This window comes from Vombatus ursinus, unplaced genomic scaffold, assembly GCF_900497805.2.
Source record: "Vombatus ursinus unplaced genomic scaffold, bare-nosed wombat genome assembly UNPS02000582.1, whole genome shotgun sequence".
NCBI lineage: Eukaryota > Metazoa > Chordata > Mammalia > Diprotodontia > Vombatidae > Vombatus > Vombatus ursinus.
In genome coordinates, this window is record NW_020940360.1 from 6,772,359 (window position 1) to 6,793,466 (window position 21,108).

Consider the following 21,108-nt stretch of genomic DNA (forward strand, 5'->3'; position numbering starts at 1 on the left):
TATTGTTCATATCTTTATGAATATCTCCTCAATGGTCAAAATTGTATGGGATGTGGTTGAAACTAGTCCAAGAAACTATATGACAAATGAATCTTGGCCTCTGGTGCTATTAACAGTGACTCAGGATCCCGAGGTATGTTTCTTGTTGATAAACGAATGAATATGACTTTCAGCTCCAACACTACCATTAGGAAGCGACTTGACTGAACAAAGAGAGGGAAAGCATCTAGGACTCGGGAAGTGATTGTCTTGTTATATTCATTTCTGATCAGGCCACATCTGGAATTTTGTGTCTAGTTATGGGTGACACATTTTAAGAAGGCCAGTGATAAATTGAAGAACAGTCAGAAAGGTTTGACTATGGAAGTCTAGCTAGTGTCTGGTTTTGAAGGCTTAGAATCTCTTTTTTGTTTTTGTTTCTGCTTTTATATTTTATTTTTTTCAATGAACAAAAACCTATTTTTTCTCCTTTCTATCACCACCTCCTTCCCATTGGAAAAAGAAAAAGAAAATTATTGTTAGTACATATGCAGAATCAAGAAAAACAAATTCACTCAGTGGCCAAGTCAAAAAAATACATCTAATTATGTACCCTGAGTCTATCGCCTCTCTGTCAAGAGGTGACTAGTACATTTCATTGTCAGTTCTCTGGAATCGTGGTTGGTCACTGAGATGATTTGAGTCCTTAAGTCTTGAAGTTATTTGTCTGTACAATTTCCTTATTATTGTATAAAATTTTCTTCTGGATCTACTCACTTCATTATGCAGCAATTCATTTAAGTTATCTAATTATCTTTGAAATGGTTCCTTTCATCATTCATGACAGGATGTCCCTGCTCTAGATATGATCCTTTTTTCTGCCTGGCATTCCTTCATATTCTATACCAGACCTAAACTCAGGCCAGGTGATTCAGGTCTGGATTAGAATGAAATGAGACACTAACTTAGCAATAGTGAGGACAAAGCACTGGTTTAGATGAATGCAACTCCCCACACCCTACATTTGCCATTGTGGTATAACCAGGCAGAAGGGTGTGTCAAGCTTGAGCAGCCCCTGACTGCTCTGGGTTTTTTTACATAGGCAACCAGGAAGCTACATGGACCATTTGAGCTACCTTGGACCAATGAAGTCTTAAAACAGTTTCATTGACTTCTTAGGAAAACTGACCATAGTTTGCATGGTATAGATGGTGCTCTTGGCATATATCCCTTTTCTGGGATCTTCTGTGCCTAGAACTTTCCATGTCAGAAACTTTCAGCTTCCTGGATGATCAGGCAAGAGCCTGTCCCTCCCTACAAAATTCATGGCTCTCATCCACACCATTGAGATATCCTGGTACATGCAATGACAAAAGACCTGGCTGTCAACCATTGACTTGAGCAAGAGCTTGGTATAACAGTGGGCCAAGTCTAGGGATTATTTTGTGGATTTACTCCTTTTTTCATGGTCTGAAGACCAACATGCCCAGTGCTCTAGTGATATCCTTGGCAGTACCCCTTCCCTGACTTTGTCTGACTCACTTTTGAGGTATCAGCTTTTACTCCTTTTTAGGAGATGATTTACAAACATGTAAAATAAGCAAGTATACAACAAAGACAGCACTGAAATGAATAAATAGAATACAGCATGCTAAGGTGGAGTGGGAGATTGTAGAAAAAGTCCTGGACTGGGAATCACAGCCCCTGATTTTAAGTTCCAGCTGACACACTCACAAGTTATATTACTATACATGTGTAATTTTAACTTCTCTGAGTCTCTGTTTCCTCATTTATTAGTCAATTAAAAGAACTGAGGGGGTGTTTAGCTTGGAGAAAAGACTTAAGCAGAGGGTACTACAGTTGTATTCACATATTTCAGGGGCCATTAAGTGTAATAGGGATTAAATTTCTTCTGCTTGGTCCCAGAGAACGGAACTAGAAAAAATGACGGAAGTTGCAGAGCACCTTGATTTTAGCTTGAAAGAAAGGAAAAATTTCCTCACAATTACTATTAGCTAACTTCTTCACTTTCTTACAATTAGCCGTGTAAAAGTGAAATGATTGGTTTCAGGAATTAGTAGGTTCTATTACTCCAGGTCTTCAAGCCAAGGCTTGATAGAGATGTTATAGAGGAGGTTCTCATTTAGGCATAATGTGGACTAGACCATCGCTGAAGTGCCTTTCAATTCTGACATTTTGTGATTCTACAAATATGTGTGAATTGCCTGAATTAGATTTAAAGGTCCTTGAGGGCAGGGACTGTCTTTTGCCTCTTTTTGTTTCTCCAGCACACAGTAGGTATTTAATGAATTTTTATTAATTGATTGAAAAGCAGGACTCAAGAAATTTGGCTTCTATTTCCAGTCCTTCTATTAAGTTGCTATCCACAAATAGAGTAAAAATAGCAACAGATCAATGTGTGGCTGTCATTCACTTTTAAAAATGTAAACTCTGTGAAGACAGGGGATGATGTAATTTATTTTATGTAATGTACCTTGGACATTGCAGGTGCATTGTAAGTGATCAATTCATATTGTAATAACGAATTTAACCACAAAGTTGTATTGCTAACCACTATCCTGATCCTATTTCTCAAAAGAAACAGGTTCTGGCAAGTCTCACACTCACCCTGCTGTTTGTGAGCCTTACCACAGTTTTCTGTGGATCTCAGAGAGAGGGCAAATTTCACTCCCCAACTCTGCCTCTTTCTGTTACCAAAATTGTCTTGTTAGTTTAAAGGATGTGGTCATTGTGAATTTACCCAATCAAAAATGGATTTTGAACCACCATTTATTGGTAACCTTGCTTCCTACATCAATCTGCTATATTTTACTGAGACCTAGTTGTATGATCATGACATAATGGAGTCTGCCACCCAAGCAAACAAATAGAAATCATAGAACACTGTATACAATGTTTTACATTTTGGCATGGAATCAGTAATAGTAGTACCATGAAAAGTAACAGAAGATCTTTTGTGTGGTTACATACCTGCAGCTACTCCTAGATCTGGTATACTTCCAACCAATAAATAAGCATACCTCGAAATAAGGAGTTTTTAGACACAGTTCACAATGACTAGGCTGGATTAAAGGAAAGGGAGCCATGGGCAGTTTGAGGTGGGGTTAAAAGATTTGAAAAGTCTCTGGGGTGAGATAGTAAATCAATTAGGAAGGAATTAAGGGATTGCCTTGCCTTAATGAAGGCTCTATTGAGATTGTGACTTAAATTTTCTGAGGTCCCAATCTGCATGGTTTTGTGACTTTCTCCAGCTTAGTTAAACATCATGTAAATAGGAGTGAAGGCAAGAGATAGTCAGAGTAATCCAAGGCTAAGGCTTGGCAGGGCAAGATTGGCAATAGGATGAGGGGGGCAAGGGACTGGAGAGAAGAGGACAGCAAAGAGTTGAACTGATTCAGCAAGAGGTCAAGAAGAAGAAGGGAGAATGTAGATAGTGTACAAGGGTGATCACCTGGAAAAGAACCATGGGGTTAACAGATTAGAGGTCTAGAGGACTTAGACCAGGGTTAGCAATTACAAGGCAGAGAGGGAGGTAGAAGGATAACATATTATGATCAGATAACGGATTTTCAGAGTTCATGAATACGGAAGTACTACATTTATAGACAATGGCAAGCTCAAGGGGGGATGACCATCTCTTTTTGTACCTGAGGTGGGGTAGAGGAGTAGATCTTTGGAAATAAACAACAAACAAGCTGAGGAGCTAGGAGGTTAGGGTGTTTGAGGAAACATCAATATTGATATAGAAATGTTCCTATTTATTAGGTTTATTATAAAAACAATTTTTATGTTTAAAAATATTTACTTTAGATACTCATCATATATGCTTAGCAATTGGAACACTACCTCTTAGGTTAGCTTCTTCAGTGAAATCAGAAGGCTCTAATTTATTAGACATGGAATCTCACTGATATAGCACTAGGTTGAGTAATCAACTCAACCATTTGACACATTCTCTCTCAAATAGGCTACAATGCCATTTAATTTTATTAAATAATATTGCTCTAGGAAAACGGAACTTTCATTAGTTGGCCCCAGGGAAATATCATTATTCTAATTCCATATCCAGTATGATTAATCTAGTATGCTCTAATTACATATTTTATGGTTTGCAACTAGTTGAATTCAAGTATAATATGGAACACTTAACAAGTATTTGTACTGTCCTTAGGGTATGTACCTTATATATAAGACAATCTTATAACAAGATCTTGTGGGGCCAGCATCATCTACCTTCCTTTGGGTCATGTCCAAGAGAAATCTGTCTCTATATTCAATACCAATTTGTAGAGGCTGGTTTCTACTTTTTTTTTCTTAGCAAGTTCCACTTTGTTGTTTCTGTACTGGTTACTATAATTCTTTACTAATTTGAGTATAAGAAGAGCTATAAAGATACAGCTTGTTATAAATGTAGCTCTTTGTTACAGCCCTACTCTAGGATACACCATGCTCATATGTATATATAATAGTTATTTTAAATTAAAAAAATCAGTAATAAAAAACATACAAACAGAAAGGTTCGGTTTAAGCTACTTCCAGAGCATCAGATGTTTTCAGTATGGGAGTCAACAAAATCTCCCCAAGGCAGAAGATAACAAACTTTCTCTACACAGCCAATGGTTCAGTGTTTCCAATCTTTGATACCTACTAAGCTCTAGTCCAGGGCATCTGGGAATTACTGATTGCTACCTTTCAAAGCCAGTGCTTTTCCATTCAGTGTTGGGAGTCATATCTAGTGTGAGAATAATAACAATAATAATAATAATGATAGCTAGCATTTACATAATGCTTTAAGTTTTGTGAAGCACTTTAAAAATATGATCTCATTTGATCCTTGTGCCAGCCTTGGGAGGTATGTAGTATTATTATCCCCATTTTAGAGAAAAGGAAACTGAGGCAGAGTTAAGTGACTTACCTAGGGCCACATGACTAGAAAGTGTCTGGATTTGAGCTCAAGCCTTCCTGATTCCAGGACCAATGCTCTAACCACACTGTACCACCTAGCTGCTTTATCCCTAGTGAATTTTTGGGGAGATTATTCTCAAAGGCAGGCTGTGGCAAGGAGAGTATACCACTATGCTTCCCTTTTGTCTCTGACCTTCTCTCTGTCTTTGAAGCCCCCACCTTTCCTTGTCCTTAAGTCCTACCTGCTTAAGAATGAGGTCACTACCTTTTTGGATAAACAAGTGGGCTTTCCCAATCCTGGTCAAGGGAACTGGTGGGGTGATAAGAGCAATATTTATTTGTATTGTCTCCACCAAAGCCTTACAGTAAGATTAGAAGATTATGAGAATAAAATCAAAAGTGAATGTTGGAAAATCAAATTAATTTAAAATTGCAACCATGGCTCTCACCTAGACATCATCAGGGGCCATTGCTCCATTCTTGGTAGCATTGCAGGTATGGACTAAAAATGCCACATAGTAATCCCATTTATCTCAGGGTCCACAGTATGTTCAGTAGAGTGCCATAAAAAAAAAGTTTGGGGGGCAGAGCCAAGATGGCGGAGTTAAGGCACTCACCTGAGTTCTCCCCCAAACCCCTCCAAATACCTTTAAAAATGACTCTAAACAAATTCTAGAGCAGCAGAACCCACAAAAAGACAGAGTGAAACAAGACAATCAGAAAGATCCAAAGAAAAGATCTATTGCACCAGGCTGAGAGAGGAACACAATCCAGTGCAAGTGGGGCCAACACAGAACGGGCCCTTGCAAACCTGGAGCAGGCCTCAGGGGACTGAATCGCTCGCAACACTGGTGTCCAGACTTCTCAGCCCACAGACAACAAAGACAACTTAAAAGGTCAGCAGGAAAGGTTTGTCAGACCTGGGTGAGAGAGGAGCACAGTCCAGTACAGGCCACACCAACACAGCCCCAGCACAGCCCTGGCCCCAACAAACCAGGAGCATGTCTTGGGAGTGACTGAATCAGCAGTGGCAGCAGCAGTGGCTGCTTCTGGAGCTCTCAGCCCACAGATGGTAAGGGGATCAAACAATCAGAAGGAGATTACAGGGGTCTCTTTGCTAGCATTGAGGAAGGACACTGTTACTTTGCCCATACTTGGATCTGGGTCAAAATACTGAGTGGCAGTCCTGGGAGGGGTGAGGAGGAGCACTAGCATAGCAGAGCTTGTGGCAGCAGTGGAGAAGGGACCCTCCTCACAGTTTCAGGGCAGAAAAGAGTGCTTGTGACCATTCACAGGCCAGGCCAGGAGAGGAGTAAACACCTCTCCTTAAATCATACCACCTTGGAAGAACTGAAAACTTACATGTCCCTAGAAGTATCTCTGAAAACAGCTGCACAAAACATCTGAAACTTGGGACAGTATGCCCTTCACACTGGAAGCAGAGCCCTACCTTAACAAAGAGTTAAAAGGTCAAGTAATAGACTGGGAAAATGAGCAAACAATGGGAAAAACTCTGACTATAGAAGTTTACTTTTGTGACAAGAAAGATCAGAAGACAACAAAGTCAAAGCTCCTACAACCAAAGCCTCCAAGAAAAATATGAATTGGTCTCAGGCCATAGAAGAGTTCAAAAAGGATTTTGAAAATCAAGTAAGAGAAGCGGAGGAAAAAGTGGGAAGAGAAATGAGAATGATGCAAGAAAATAATGAAAAATGAGCCAACAGCTTGGTAAAGGAGTCCTAAAAAATATGAAGAAAATAATATCTTAAAAAATAGACTAGATCAAATGGCAAAAGAGGTCCAAAAAGCCAATGAGAAGAATGCCTTAAAAAGCAGAATTGGCCAAATGGAAAAGGAGGCCCAAAAGCTCACTGAAGAAAATAATTCCTTAAAAATTAGAATGGAGCAGATGGAAGCTAATGACTCTATGAGAAATCAAGAAATTATAAAACAAAACCAAAAGAATGAAAAAAATAGGAGACAATGCAAGTTATCTCATTGGGAAAAGCAACTGACCTGTAAAATAGATCCAGGAGAGATAATTTAAAAATTATTGTACTACCTGAAAGCCATGATCAAAAAAAGAGCCTAGACATCATCTTTCAAGAAATTTATCAAAGAAAACTGCCCTGATATTCTACAGCCAGAGGGTAAAATAGAAATTGAAAGAATCCACTTTTCACCTCCTAAAAGAGATCCCACAATGAAAACTCCCAGGAATATTATAGCCAAATTCCAGAGTTCCCAGGTCAAGGAGAAAATATTGTAAGCTGCCAGAAAGAAACAATTCAAGTATTGTGGAACCACAATTAGGATAGCACAAGACATAGCAGCTTCTACATTAAAGAATTAGAGGGCTTGGAATATGATATTCCAGAGATCAAAGGAGCTAGGATTAAAACCAAGAATCACCTACCCAACAAAGCTGAGTTTAATCCATAAGGGGAAAAAATTGGCATTCAATGAGATAGAGGAATCTGGGTTGAAATACCGAGTGGCAGTATGCATTCTTGAGAAAAGACTAGAGCTAAATAGAAAATTTAACTTTCAAATACAAGAATCAAGAGTAGCAAGAAAAGGTAAACAGAAAAGAGAAATCATAAGGGACTTATTAAAGTTAAACTGTTTACATTCCTACATGGAAAGATGATATTTGTAACTCATAAGACCATTCTCATTATTAGGATAGCTACAAAGGAGTATATAGAGGACACAGGTGTGAGTTGGATATGAAGAGATAGTATCTAAAAAATAAAATTAAGGGGTGGTAGAGGAATGTACTGAGAGAAAGAGAAAGGGAGAGGTAGAATGGGGTAAATTATCTCAAAAAAAGAGGCAAGAAAAAACTTGTGGAGGGGAAGAGGAGGGAGGTGAGAGAGAAAGAGTGAACCTTACTCTCATTAGAATTGGCTTAAAGAGGGAATAACATACACACTCAATTGGATATAGAAATCTATCTTATCCTACAGGAAAGTAGGGGGCAAGGGGATAAAAAAGAGGGAGGTGATAGAAGGGAGGGCAGATTGGGGGAGGGGGTAATCAGAAGCAAACACTTTTGAGGAAGGACAGGGTAAAAGGAGAGAATAGAATAAATGGGGGGTGGGATAGGATGAAGGGAAATATAGTTAGTCTTTCACAACATGACTATTATGGAAGTGTTTTTCATGACTATACATGTATAACCTATATTGAATTGCTAGCCTTCTCAATGAGGGGTGGGGTGGGGAGAGAGGAAGGGAGAGAATTTGGAACTCAAAGTTTTAAAAATGAATGTTAAAAATTGTTTTTTACATGTAACTGGGAAAAATGCCAAATAAAAAAAAAACAAAACAAAACCAAAAAACCCCCTCAGTTTGTTGATGTCTTTGGGTTTGGGAAAGTATAGTTATACTCTTCTCGATTCCTGCCAAAACTAACACCTTCCTTAAGCAGCTTGCTCTCCAAGTCTATCTTGGTCACCACTAAAGACATTGCTTATTTTCTGCTTCTCTCCTTCCAGAGGTAAAAATGTCTATATTTAGAAGCTCCAAAGACCTCTTGGCACTTACTCTCTTCAAGTATGAAGTATGAGTTCGTAGTATTTTCTTTTGAGCACGTCAAGCATACATCTCACACTTTTTAGAGAAATTGGCTGCCATATTGGTCAGTAAAATCTATTTCTTTTTTTTTTATTTTTACAGCTGTTTTTATTAAATAACTGGTTTATAAAGTCAGATCAGTGCAGTGACTTATTGAGGGAATATGGAATTAGTGCCTATATCACTGACAGTTTCCCTCAATTACATCTTGATCTACATAGTATGTGAAGAGAAGAGCAAGGCAGTGCACTAAACACAACACAAATCTCAACAGGGCTTGGTTTAAGTACAACACCCTATTTCCCTTCTGCCTTTTTCACTCCACAACTTTAAATGACATGTCTGTGGGCTAGAGTCCTCATCCATGCAGGTAAGATAGAGGCTCTGTGGTTTCCATTTCTAGCATCATAACCCCTCCCCCACTCCCTAATCGATTTAGGATGAAACTGACTTTGGGAGAGGGCGAAAAATAACCACAATCGAAAACCAGTTGGGGTAAGGAGGAAATGACATGGACAGAGTTAAAATATGCGGATTTAACTTCATAAAAAAGCTATTGGAGAGGGAAAGAGGGCCTCATGGAACTTTAGTTCAACAGACCAGAGAGATAAGCTAAGTAAGGATCTCCAGACACACATTTCAAGAATTCTGGGCATAATGATATCAATGCTATCCAGTGCCGCTGTGTCTCCTGCCCTGGAGAAATCCTAGGATACTGAGACTGGATTCTCCTATTGGAGCCATGTTGGCTATGGCTATCCTCAAATTCAGTCAGAGGGTGCTCTCTAGTGTGTTGTAGTTATCCTTAAAACTCTTCTGCTCTAGGAAGTGTTTGGCTCTTTTCCTCTTCGGGCTGGAGGGCAGATAAGTGACCTGGACAGTTGCTGGGGAGGAAGCTTCAGGAGACTATGTTAGATCCTTAGCTGTCGACTGGTGCTGCTGCTGGGAGCTCCGACCATGGGCTTTGACAGCAGCAGCCAGTTCACTCAGTGCTTCCTGGTAGTGTAAATATTCAGTCTGGCCAAAGATGCCAATTCCATATCAAGCTGTCCCATAGCCATCTAGCAGGTTATCAATGAGAGCTTTACAGGCACCCTTGAAGGGCGTACTTGTGTTTTGAAGCTCCAGCAGATAGGAGCAGAAGATCTTGCCCATCAGGGAATGAGGATGCCAGCCTTCTGAATGGAATGGGATCTCAGAGGCACAAATGATATTCAAAGCTTTCATCCTGTACAGATAGTTGCAGCAATGTTGATTTCCTAGTGTCTGCAGCTGCAAAAGTCTGGCATCACCCTCTTCAAGAAGCTGGGGTTCATACTTTGCATCCCAGACCATCCTCGGATAGCAGGATGTCAGTCTCTTCCTTCAGATCCTTGGGAACATTGTGCTCCGCAGGGGCGAGGACCTCTTCAAGACTCCATAGCACAATGCACGATCTGCCTCTTCACAGAAATGAACAGCAGAACAAATACTAAGCTCCTGTCGGCCATCACCAGCACGACCTTCACAACCCGTTACTGCTGGACACCGTGGCCTTCTTCCAGCTTCGTTAGCTCTGGCTCCATAGTAGCAATGGCCCTAGGGCTCCTTGGTGCTCCCTGGCCATTTCCCTATGTGGGAAGCCAAAGCCAGGCCCTGTTGGAAAACATGGTGGCTAGGGGGAGCACGGGGAACTGGGGTGGAGGAGGGGGGAGTAAAATCTATTTCTTAGCAGTTCTGTGGTTCCCTCTTAACTTGAGTGTTTGAAACAATCCTGTAGGTTTCACTGAGGGTTTTGTTCAGCTTCCACTATATCTATCCAACAGTCTCCTGTCCCTGCCATTTTACTTTAGTCACATATGCACATATGAATGTAAAGGGAATCTGGTGTATGCCTAAACCATCTAATATGACATCTTTCACATGCAAGATGCCATTAGGTGGTCTAGGTGTGTGCTGAGTCCCTGTTACAGATGACTTAAATGATCTCTTCCCAGAAGAACACAGAGACAGCCCCATCCAGTACTCCAAGAAGGCTATTAATTTCATGCAGTAAGTTTCTTGAATTTGCCCTTGCAAACTTAGAGTCTGATCTTCATTCCAATGACTTTGCCAGGTTTTGTCTACCCTCTTAATATTCATCTCACTTCATCTTCATTCCATCCCTCTCTGCCTAGGAAGTTTTTAAACCATCTTGCTAAGTCTCATTTTCCTTAGAGGCTCTAGCAACCAATTTGCAGACATCCTCTTCAATCCTACCTCTTTAGGGATGCTGGAGAGTTCTGTTGTGCAGGTAATTGACAGTACTGATGCTGTTTTGTCTTCATTGTCTTACACACTCTAGATAATACTGTGAAGTTTCCCAACCTGTCCACACTATTGTAAAATTCCTTCAATAATTTCATTGCAATATTAAACACCACTGAAATTAGCAGTCCTTGACCAGAAAATCTCACTAGTGCGCATCCATTTTCTAAAATAGCATAACTATTTGAGTATAACCCAGTCCCAATCACAATGTGTCACACAATGCAATAATGATCAATAATAGCTACCATTTATGCAGCACTTTAAGATTTGCAAAGGCCTTTACAAATTAATCCTCACAACAACCCTGGCATGTAGATGCTATTATTATCCCCATTTCACAGATGAGGAAACTGAGGGAGCCAGGATAAATGATTTATCGAGAGAGAAAGAGAGAGACCTATAGAAAATAACCTATAGAAAATAAACAAAACAATTTTGGGGTCCTAACCCAACACTCAAGTAGGCTTTCTTTGTCTCTGCATCTCTCATATATAGATCCATGAATAAACAAATCCAAAATTTTTTTAAGAAAAGGAAAAATTCTGAAAATAAACTCCCACAAATAATAGGTTCTTCAGGTTTATGGACTATCTCATTTTTCCTGTTATTTCTGGATTCATGATATTCTTATTAATTCTGCCACTACCCACAAGAAACCACTGCTTCCTCTTCGATCCAGTTATTGTTAACCAACCACTTAACCACTACATCATAGTAAAGAAAATAAACAGTTTACTTAAATAGTGAGCATTATGATATCAAGAAAATCCACCAGTGTCCAAACCCTCTCAGCTCTCGTGCTATTTAAACAAACCACTTTTTTTATTTTTACTCCCAACCATCAGGGATAGAAAGTTATGAGTCCAGTCTAGTCCCAGTTCTGCAACATTTTCTTAATTCCATAAAACTAGAAAAGCTGGAAACTTTGTGGTAACAAGTTTTCCATTACCACAAAAACTTCACTTAGCACAGGAAAGTTTGCCCCCATTATGAAGTAGGTAGGATATATCCAGAGACAGCATGGCATAGTAGATAACATGATGGACTTGGAGTCAGGAGAACCTTGGTTTGAATCTTATCTCAGACACAAGCTGGGTGACCCAGCACAAGTTATTTGACCTCTCTGAAACTCAGTTTCCCAATATGTAAAATGAAGACAATACTGTTCTTGCTGGGTTTTTGGGAGAATGAGATGAAATGATGTATGTAAAGTGCTTTATAGACCTTACAATGCTATCAAGATGAAGACTCTTGTGATCATTCTCAATTGAAATCTTGGGCATACTCATGGGCATCACGGATCCTAGAGACCTGAAGCATTTTGGAGTTGCCCCCAAAATCATTGAATCTGTCAGCAGCCAGAACTGGAGAGTCAGGGTGAGTAAAGGATAGAGAAGAGGTCAATTTAACAATTCTCTCAGCTGGGGGTTCTCAAGTAACATTGGCACTTGGTCACATGCATCTACTGTTTTTTGTCTCTGTCTTTCCAGAGTCTTTCAAAAATTCCTACATAAGTATGTATGCATGCCTCCTGCAAAGGGCAGAAGCTCTCTGGTCTCAGATTCATGGAACTGTGAATGACCTTTTATTTGTGATTCAGAATTGACATCTACTGAGGTGGAAATTTCCCCCCCCCCCCGTATTTTCTTGTACCCTCATCCCTTTCCATCTATCACAATTAATAGCCTCCTGAACCCTTCCATTTCATTGAATCCAGAACATGCACTCTGTTGTGGACAAACTCTCTTTCATCCTGAATGTCTTCACACTTTTTCTCTTTTCCATTTCACACCCAAACTCCCAGAGAGTGGTATCCATGGTACTTCCATTTTCTCATCTCCCACTCATTTCTCAACCCTTGTAATCTATTCCTCAGGCATTTCTCTCTCCAAGGTTACCAACAATATTCCAACTGCTAAGTCCAGTGGCTTTTTCTCTCTCCTCATTCTCCTTGGACTCTTTGCTGTTTCTAACATTGTTAAAAACCACTTCCTCTTCTTAGATATTCTTTCTTCCTTTGGTTTCTGTGATTCTGTTTTGGGTCTCCTACCTGTTGACTGCTCTTTCCTAGCCTCCTTGTTCTGTGTCCCACCCAGGATTGTGTCTTTCCTTCTCCCCCAACCTTCTGTCCTGAACTCTCTCTACAATCTGTCTCTTGGTGATTTGGTCAGTTCCCCTGTATTCAATTATCCGCTTTATGCAGATGATTCCCAGATATGTAGATCTAGTCCTGATTTCTCTTTTGAACTCAGCTTTCATTTTCAACTGCCTGCTGGTGTCTCAACATGGCCAAAATTAAACTCATTATATTCCCTTCCAAACCATCACTCTCCTCAAAGTCACTAGTTCTGATGAAGCATCATTATCTTTCCACTGCTAAAGTTTGCAACCTTGGAGTCATACTTCACTCTTCCACATACTTTGCCTTTATGTTCTCCTATATTCTAATAGTTGCTAAGTTTTATTTTTGTGATTCTAGTTGTATTCTACCTCTCCCATCCATCCCCTTCTCTCCGTTCAACAGGCACATTACCTTGACGCAAGTCTTTATCACTACTCACTTGATTTATTGTAATAGCCTCCTAATTGTTCTATTTCCAATTAATTTCAGTATCAATTCATCCTACACATAACTACCAAATTAATATTTTGAAAAGACAACTCTCAATATGTCACCCCCTTATACAAAACCTTTTGTTTCTAGGATAAATGCAAACTGCTTGACATGGTATTTAAACCCTTTCCAATCTGATTCCCACCTATCTTTCCAGACATTCCTTATCATTCCTCTTTACACATTATTTGTTTTAGTCAATCTGGTTGACTAAATATTCCAGGAACTCATCATGCCACCTCCTATCTCTGTGCCTTTGTATAGGTGATCACCCTGCTTCCTTCAGTTCTCAGTTTAGATGCCACCTCCTACACGAATAATTTGCTGTTATTTCCACTCATTAGTGTTCTTTTTGGAGCAGCAACGTGGTGCACTGGATAGAACTCCAGGCCTGGAGTCAAGAAGACCTGAGTTCAAATCCAGCCTCAGACACTTACTAGCTGTGTGACCCTGGGAAAGTCATCCTACCCTGTTTGCCTCAGTTTCCTCATCTATAAAATGAGCTGGAGAAGAAAATGGCAAATCACTCCAGTATCTTAAGAAAACCCCAAATGGGGTCACATAGAATTGGACATGATGAATCGACTGTTTCTTTCTGCCCTAAAATTACTTTGAATTTATTTATTTGTGTATCTCTCCTTTACTTACCCCATTGTATCTCTCCAGTAGAATAAGCCCCTTGAGGACCAAGACCATCACATTTTTAGTTTGGTATCCTTAGCATCTAGCATAGTGCCTAGCACAGAGCAGACATTTAAATAATATTTGTTCTGTTGAATTGAAATGTGATCATGGAAGAAATGACATTGTAATTATAAGTTCTATACACATATGACTCAATATTTAAAAGGAAAGAGATGGGGATGAGAAAATAGGGTGTAAACACATGCTGAAAATACCATTTGTAAAAGCTTTTATACTAAGTGGGACTTTGAGAACTTCCTCAAGATTAATCCAAAATAATCTCTTCAAAAATAAATGGTTTAGTAAGGCACAGACACACTCACAAAAGATAAAATAGAATATCAATTGCATGAAATTGAAAAGCCTTTGCACTATCAAAGTTAATGTAACTCATATTAGAAGGGAATATCTGCTAAGATTCTGATTTCCAAAATAGATGACCAAAAGCCATTCCCTGAGGGATAAGTGTTTAAAGAATATAAATAAACAGTTCTCAAACGAAGGATTGCAAACTTTTAATAACCACATGAAAAGTTGCTCCAGGTCACTACTAATAAGAAAAATGCAAATCAAAACAACTCTAAGATACTTACCTCATACATAGAAAATTGGTGAAAATGACAAAAGAGGCAAATATTCATCTATAATATTTTATATAATAAATAGTTGTTATTGGAAGGGTTGTGGAAAGATGGACATGCTAATTACTGTCAGAGCTGTGAACTGATCCAACCATTCTAGAAAGCAATTTGGAATTATGGGACAAAAGTGACTAAAATGTTTATGCCCTTTGACCAAATGATTTCACTACTAGGCATATGCTCCAAGGATGTAAAAGATAAAAAGGTCTAATATATACCAAAATATTCATAGTAACACTTTTTGTGGTAAAAAAGAACTGGAAAAAAAGCAGATGTCCACTAACTTGGGGGATGGCTTAAACAAATTGTGGCAAGTGAACATAATGGTATATTACTACACCACAGGAAATGATCAACATGAAGACTATAGGGAGACATGAGAAGATAGATGAACTGATGCAAAATGAAGAACAATAATATATAGAATGACTACAACCATGTAAATGGAAAGAGCAGGAACGACAAAATTGAAACTGAATGGCATATAATCATAATGTCCAATTGTAATATCCTGAAGAGATTAGAGGCTATACTTCCCTCTCTTCTTTGCAGAGGTGGTGGACTATGGATATATGAAGGTCATTGGCCATCCCTGACATTCCCACACTACACTACAAAGCACTACACATACTTTTGGGCATATTTGGTGAATTGGTTAGTTTTGCCTAACTGGCTTCTTTTTCTTTTTTATTCTTTATTTTAAGGGATTGTTTTCTGTATGGGGGTGGGATATGTTGGGAAATAAAGGTGGTGTAAATTTGAAAGATACCAATACAAATTTAAAGAAAAAAAAGAAAATGAGTATTTTGAGGAGTTGTCTAGTATTGGGTTATTGATTAAAGGAACTGAGAGCGTAATAAGACCAGAGCTGCACAATCTATTCTAATCAAACAGGAATATAAAAAAAAGCCATTGGTACATAATGTCCACAATTTACATTATGGAAAGACAGACTATGATTCTTTGACTTCCTGCAAATCACATTGCAACACCGGGAGTAGAAAGAGAAAGATGGAAGTGGAAGAGAGAATAGGCTACATTGTTTTATGGAGAAGGAACTATGACAGAGTGGAAAGGATATTGGGTTTGGACTCTGGAGACTTTGCTGTGGATCAGCTTTGTGACCTTGGGCAAGTCATTTAAACTCTGAGTTCCTTAATCTGTAAAATGGGATTGATAGTGTTTGTACTACCCATCTAGGTGTGCAAGGCATATTTGATTAGAGTGTGCAGCCAGGGAATTTTATTTATTTTTGTTTTTTAAAAGGTGAATGTTTATTGAATATTCAATTATAAAACATTTTTATTCATTAAACAAATTAAAGAAAGCAGAACCTAACTAAGCAGAATTTTTAAAAATTAACTGAGATTTACTTAAAACAAAAATAAGACATAAAATATCCATTGAGGGAAGGCATTTAAATGTGCCTTGCCACCCTGTGTACAGGGCTGTGACTACCTACTCACAAGGTTCCTATGAACACACACACACACACACGCACACACACACACACACACACAGGCACATTTACATAAATGTCAGTTTATATTTTTTTTTCCTAGCAGGAATGTCCCATTTTTCCATCACTAATTGTCTGTCTACCTTGTTTCTTCTATGGGGTGGAGGTGGGGCTGCTGTTGCATCCTCATCTGACTGTGTATTAGTATTTCTGCCTGTAAGGGGGTGGGGGAAATAATAGGAGATAAAATGTTAACCCCTAGGTTTTGATGGTTTGTTGACAGCCCTGATGGGGTTGACTAGGGAAAGAGGCTGAGCCTAGTGACTAAAATGGGGATTTGGGGCTCCGTTTATCTATGAATTTCAATTTTCTACATAGTTGCCTTTCATGCCCCTCCTTTTAGATTAGATCTAAAGTTGGCCAACCAGGCACACTGCAGAGCTGGGGAAGACAGAAAAAGGGAGACACACAGGCAGGTTGTTGCTTTGAAAGTGAGTCAGTCCATTACTGAAAAAATTTTAATTTCCTTTCTTTTCTTTTCCTTTCTTTTCTTTTTTCTTCCCTCCTTTGGCTCCTGTCTTTGACCGAAGAGAAGAGACACCTCTGCATAAGGGGTGAGTGGACAAGCTTTGCACATGTACTCCACTGGTTGCTCAGAGCAGGAGATGGGGCTACCCTTCCCTCTCCTGCCTTTCCTACCCCAGGGAATCCGAGCGGTTCTCAAGGCTCAGCAGCCTGGGATTACAGTCTTCCCAGGGAAGATGTCCCCTTCCACCCTTACCTCCTACATCACCGCGGGCGGCAATCTGGCGCTCTGAGGGTTAGAGGTGACCGCTGACCTCCCAATTCACGCTCCTTTCTTGTCTCTGCTCTATCTCTCCATCCCTCCACCCCCAGCCATCCCCCGCCCTCCGCCCTCCATCCTCCCCTCCCTCCACTGCGGCTCGGAAGCGCGCACCTCCCCTGGCTAGGAACAACTTGCTCGCAGTCTGGCAGAGCAGCAGAGGCAGCTGCAGCGGGCGGCCACATCTGGGGAAAACCAGGCAGGGAAGCAGGTAGGTTCGGCTACCTAGCTCTGACAGCTCCTACCTGCTGCAGGTAGCAAGTGGGCGCGAGGGACCTGCCACCTAGGGGTGGGGGCAGAAATGCCAGGGCAGTGGGACCTCGTGCAGGCGTTTCCGGCTTTGGTAAGAGTAGGTTGGCTTTTGTAATGTAAAGATGGTTTTTTGATGGGAGCACAGTGGACTGGAATGGAAGGGAGACCAGGTAGACAACCATCCCCTCCAGCCCGTGGTTTGCATTTGTACACATCAGGCCTTCGGGAAATTGGCTGAAGAAGAAACCCGGGGCTCCTAAGTCCAGGGAGTGGGTGTCCGTGGACCCCCCACCCACGGAAAGAACTTTTCTTGCCTTCTCCGGCCTTGGCTCCCCAGTAACTGGGCTTAGCGGTTTCAAAAGACCCCTTGCGTGGCGACCTCTACCCTCAGAAAGTGGAATGGCCCAGGTGGAAAGGCGGGCGCGGGTCCCTCGCCCTTTGCTGCCCGTCCTGGTTAGTGGCCTTCAGGCCAGCGTCTGCAGCTCTTTCAGGACGCTTGCTCGGTGGCAGAGCAAACTTCGGAACTCCCTGGGATTTCCTTGACCTGACAGTGCACGTCTGCTTATTTCATTTTGGGGGGGCTTTGGGAGGGGGCGGTGCTGAGGTGCTGTCTGCTAGTCATTCCCAAAGATTTTTTTTTAAACAGGGAGTTGTCACGCTATTATTGTTATTGTTATTAATTATTATTATTTTTTGTGGAGGGAGGTGAAGAGAGCAATCTCCGAAGGCTCAATTAGGGGGAAATCATAGAATCTGGATCTGGAAGGGAACTTAGCATTCAGTCATTGAGTCCAACCTCTGATTTTTTTATGGATGAGGGAGTCGAAGCTTCCTCGAGGGGGGCGGAGCGGAGGTGGGGTGGGGGGTGGATGTTGTGGTGACTTGCACAAGCTAATGGAATATATGAGCAGCACGGCTGGATTTGAAATCCAGGACTCTTTCCACTACGCTGCAGGCAGGCAATGTGACAGCTTCCTGGAATAAGCTACTAATCAGGAGAAAATCCGTTGAACTTGGGGTTTTCTCCTTGGAGGCATCTTTTCCATTTCTTTTTAGTCTTCTTGGGGAGGGATACAATACTATGAATTCAATTTAAACAACTAAACAGAACAAAATAAAACAATGAGGCAGCCTGTGATACAAATACGAATATTTTTGAAATTGTACAGCTTCTTACTTTTCCAAATCTGTGATGGCAGCTAATCAATGGGCATATATTCGGCATCTACTGTGTACCAGGCACTTTACAAATATTTCATTTTATACTCACAACAACCCTGGGAGATAGTTATTATTAGCCCCATTTTACAGATGAGGAAACTGAGGCAGACTTGCCTTAGGTTAAGTGACTTGCCACTAGTATGAGGTCATTTTTGAATTCAGGTCATTCTGATTCCAAGTCCAAGGCTCTAGCCACTGAAGCCACTTCTATTTTTCCAAAACTTTTTAGTGGCTCCCTATTGCCAAATGTGGTCATAGAGAGTCAGGACTGAAACCATTCAACAACAAAAACAAATTGCCTTGAACAAAAATATAAATATGGTATTTAATGACCCCTGGGAAGGGAGCAAAGGACCCAGGTTTGATTACTGGTTCCTTCTCTTACTACCTTCATGACTTTGTGTAAATCACTTCACTCCTCTAGCTTTTACTGTACTTATCTGTAAAATGAGTGAGGGTTTGACTATGACCTCCAAGATCCCTTTCAGCTCTAAGTCCATGATCTTTATTATACTTCAAGAAACATATTGGCCATGTGACCTTGAACAAGTGGTTTACCCACTTACGTGTGCCAGACTACTCTCTAAGACTATGAATTGCAGAAAAGGTACTGATCTGTAATTAGTAGTGGAAATTCTTCACCAAGACCTCCACACACAGTTGAAATCCTAGGTCAAGTCAAAAGAAAAAAAACAAAACAAAACAAAACAAAATAACAAAATGAGACTATGAAGGTAGGAGTTTCAGATTTGGGAACAGAACCAAAGACCTCCTGACTACTAGGCTAATGCTATCTCCATTAAACCATTCCTCTCAATATATGATTAATCTTATCTTATTATTATATCCTTTATAATAATATATAATATGGTATGATAATATAATATAGCACACAATATATAGTATATTAGTGTATAATATAGTATGCTAATATTATGCTATATACTAGCTCATAAATTAGTATATCCTGTAGCTTGAAATTTGGGAATGGAAAACAAATTTTCATTTCCTCTTCTTTTCAATCACACTTGAAGTGTCATTTTATCTAAAAAGCTGTACACTTTTCTAGGTGAGTGATATAGCTAGGTCTTTGAAAACTGGCAGTTTATCTAAAATATTTCAAAAATGAATTGTTAGGGAAGAAGCATCCCTCAGGTGAAAGGAATAATTCAGTAAATCAGAAAAAAAAATTCTGAAGAAGCAGAGGGGAATCAAAATCAGCGTTAAGAGGTTGGAAGAACTTAACACAAAAGATCACAGATTTAAAGCTGGAAGGAACTTTGTAGATCACCTGATTCAACCCCCTTATATTATGGAGGAATCTGAGGCTCCAAGAAGTGAGTTGTGACTTGTCCAAAGTCACAAAGGTACTGTCAGAGTTGGCATTTGAACTGAAGCCTTCTTATTTCAGTGTCCATGGTCTGTCCACTGTATTATTCATCAAAAAATAAGAAGAAACTCTATCCAGTGTCATCCGAACGTAACCAGCCTCTGACTTGTGGGTGGCAGAAGCCAAAAAGAGCAGGCTAGAGACAGGAGAGTCAGGAATCAAACAGAAGTTTAATTTCAAAGTGAGGATAAAGGATTGCAAGCAAAGACTCTTGTGCTGGAGCCCTGCCCCTAGTAGGGGGACCTGCTTTCCTGTGAGGATATCTCAGTACTTATACCAGTGACCGTGTAGTGAACTGTAGCCCTGACAATGAGGGGTAATAGCAACAATGTGACAAGTTTGATTCATAGCAGGACTTCATGACCAGAACATGGACACAAGAGGTGCTTGTCCCAGCTCAGAGAACGTCTGGTGCTGGTCAAAGAAATACTATAATGATATTATTTTGGCAGAAAGTGAGATCATCCAGAGGGTGAACGCAAAGGATTGTTGTTATGCCAAGCTCAGGGCATAGGTTGCTAGCTGGGCCTTATCTTTGGAAAACAGGGTGTCTCCTAATATCTTGATATTTCTCTCTTTTGGCCAAAGGGAGGTGGTCTGAAAGAACTGCTACCCTTCTAAAGGAGAGGCAGGTATAAACCAAGATATGAGAAGCTGGTTGGGCCAGAATGAGCATTTTTATATCAGGTCAGTTCTTTGAGGAGACCTATTGGGGAAGTGTGACCCAGTTATCATTGCTAGCCACTGTTTGCCTGAAAGCAGAAAATAGAGGGGGGGCCAATGATGTAGAGGGAGAAAATACCAACACACGCTTGAATCAGGGCCTTAGTGGTTGGGAACGTAACAAAAGGGAAGAGGAAAAAAAAACCTAGCACAGTATACACAGCCCTCATCCAAAATCTTGGGATAGCTCTCTCATCTGGATGTCAGCTGCTTCTGGGTCTGTACTAGATGAATCTTGAGGTCCCTGGAGGGTTCTGCCATCCACTTAAGAGCAGGGACTTTCTTCAGATGATCCCAGAGTCCACACACACAAATTTGACAGCTAGGGGAGTAGTCAGAAGAGCCTGCTAGGGGCACTTAGAAACAATGATTGATTGCCAATTTTCAGGTAAGACATATGGCTTGCTTGAGCTGTACAATTGTGAGAAAAATCCTTGCATCAATCTTTGGATCTGAGTTTCTGGTTGGCATAACAGAGGTCCTTGGTTAAGGATCTCTAAACAGTACA

The 21,108-nt window shown here is 40.3% G+C and overlaps 1 protein-coding gene and 1 pseudogene across 1 annotated transcript in view; both read right to left on the reverse strand.

Moving 5' to 3' along the window:
• Window positions 1-9,254: 9,254 nt before the first annotated feature.
• On the reverse strand, window positions 9,255-12,061 carry LOC114037365 (annotated as a pseudogene).
• Window positions 12,062-16,991: 4,930 nt separating this feature from the next.
• The window catches only part of CEP162 (centrosomal protein 162), a 111,365-nt gene continuing 107,248 nt past the window's right edge, over window positions 16,992-21,108 (reverse strand). Inside the window, exons 27-29 of the mRNA XM_027854209.1 lie at window positions 17,702-17,794; window positions 17,240-17,652; window positions 16,992-17,199 (exon numbers count right to left, since the gene is read on the reverse strand). Of these exons, the coding sequence (XP_027710010.1) occupies window positions 16,992-17,199; window positions 17,240-17,652; window positions 17,702-17,794 (714 nt within the window). The remainder of the gene's footprint in view (window positions 17,200-17,239; window positions 17,653-17,701; window positions 17,795-21,108) is intronic.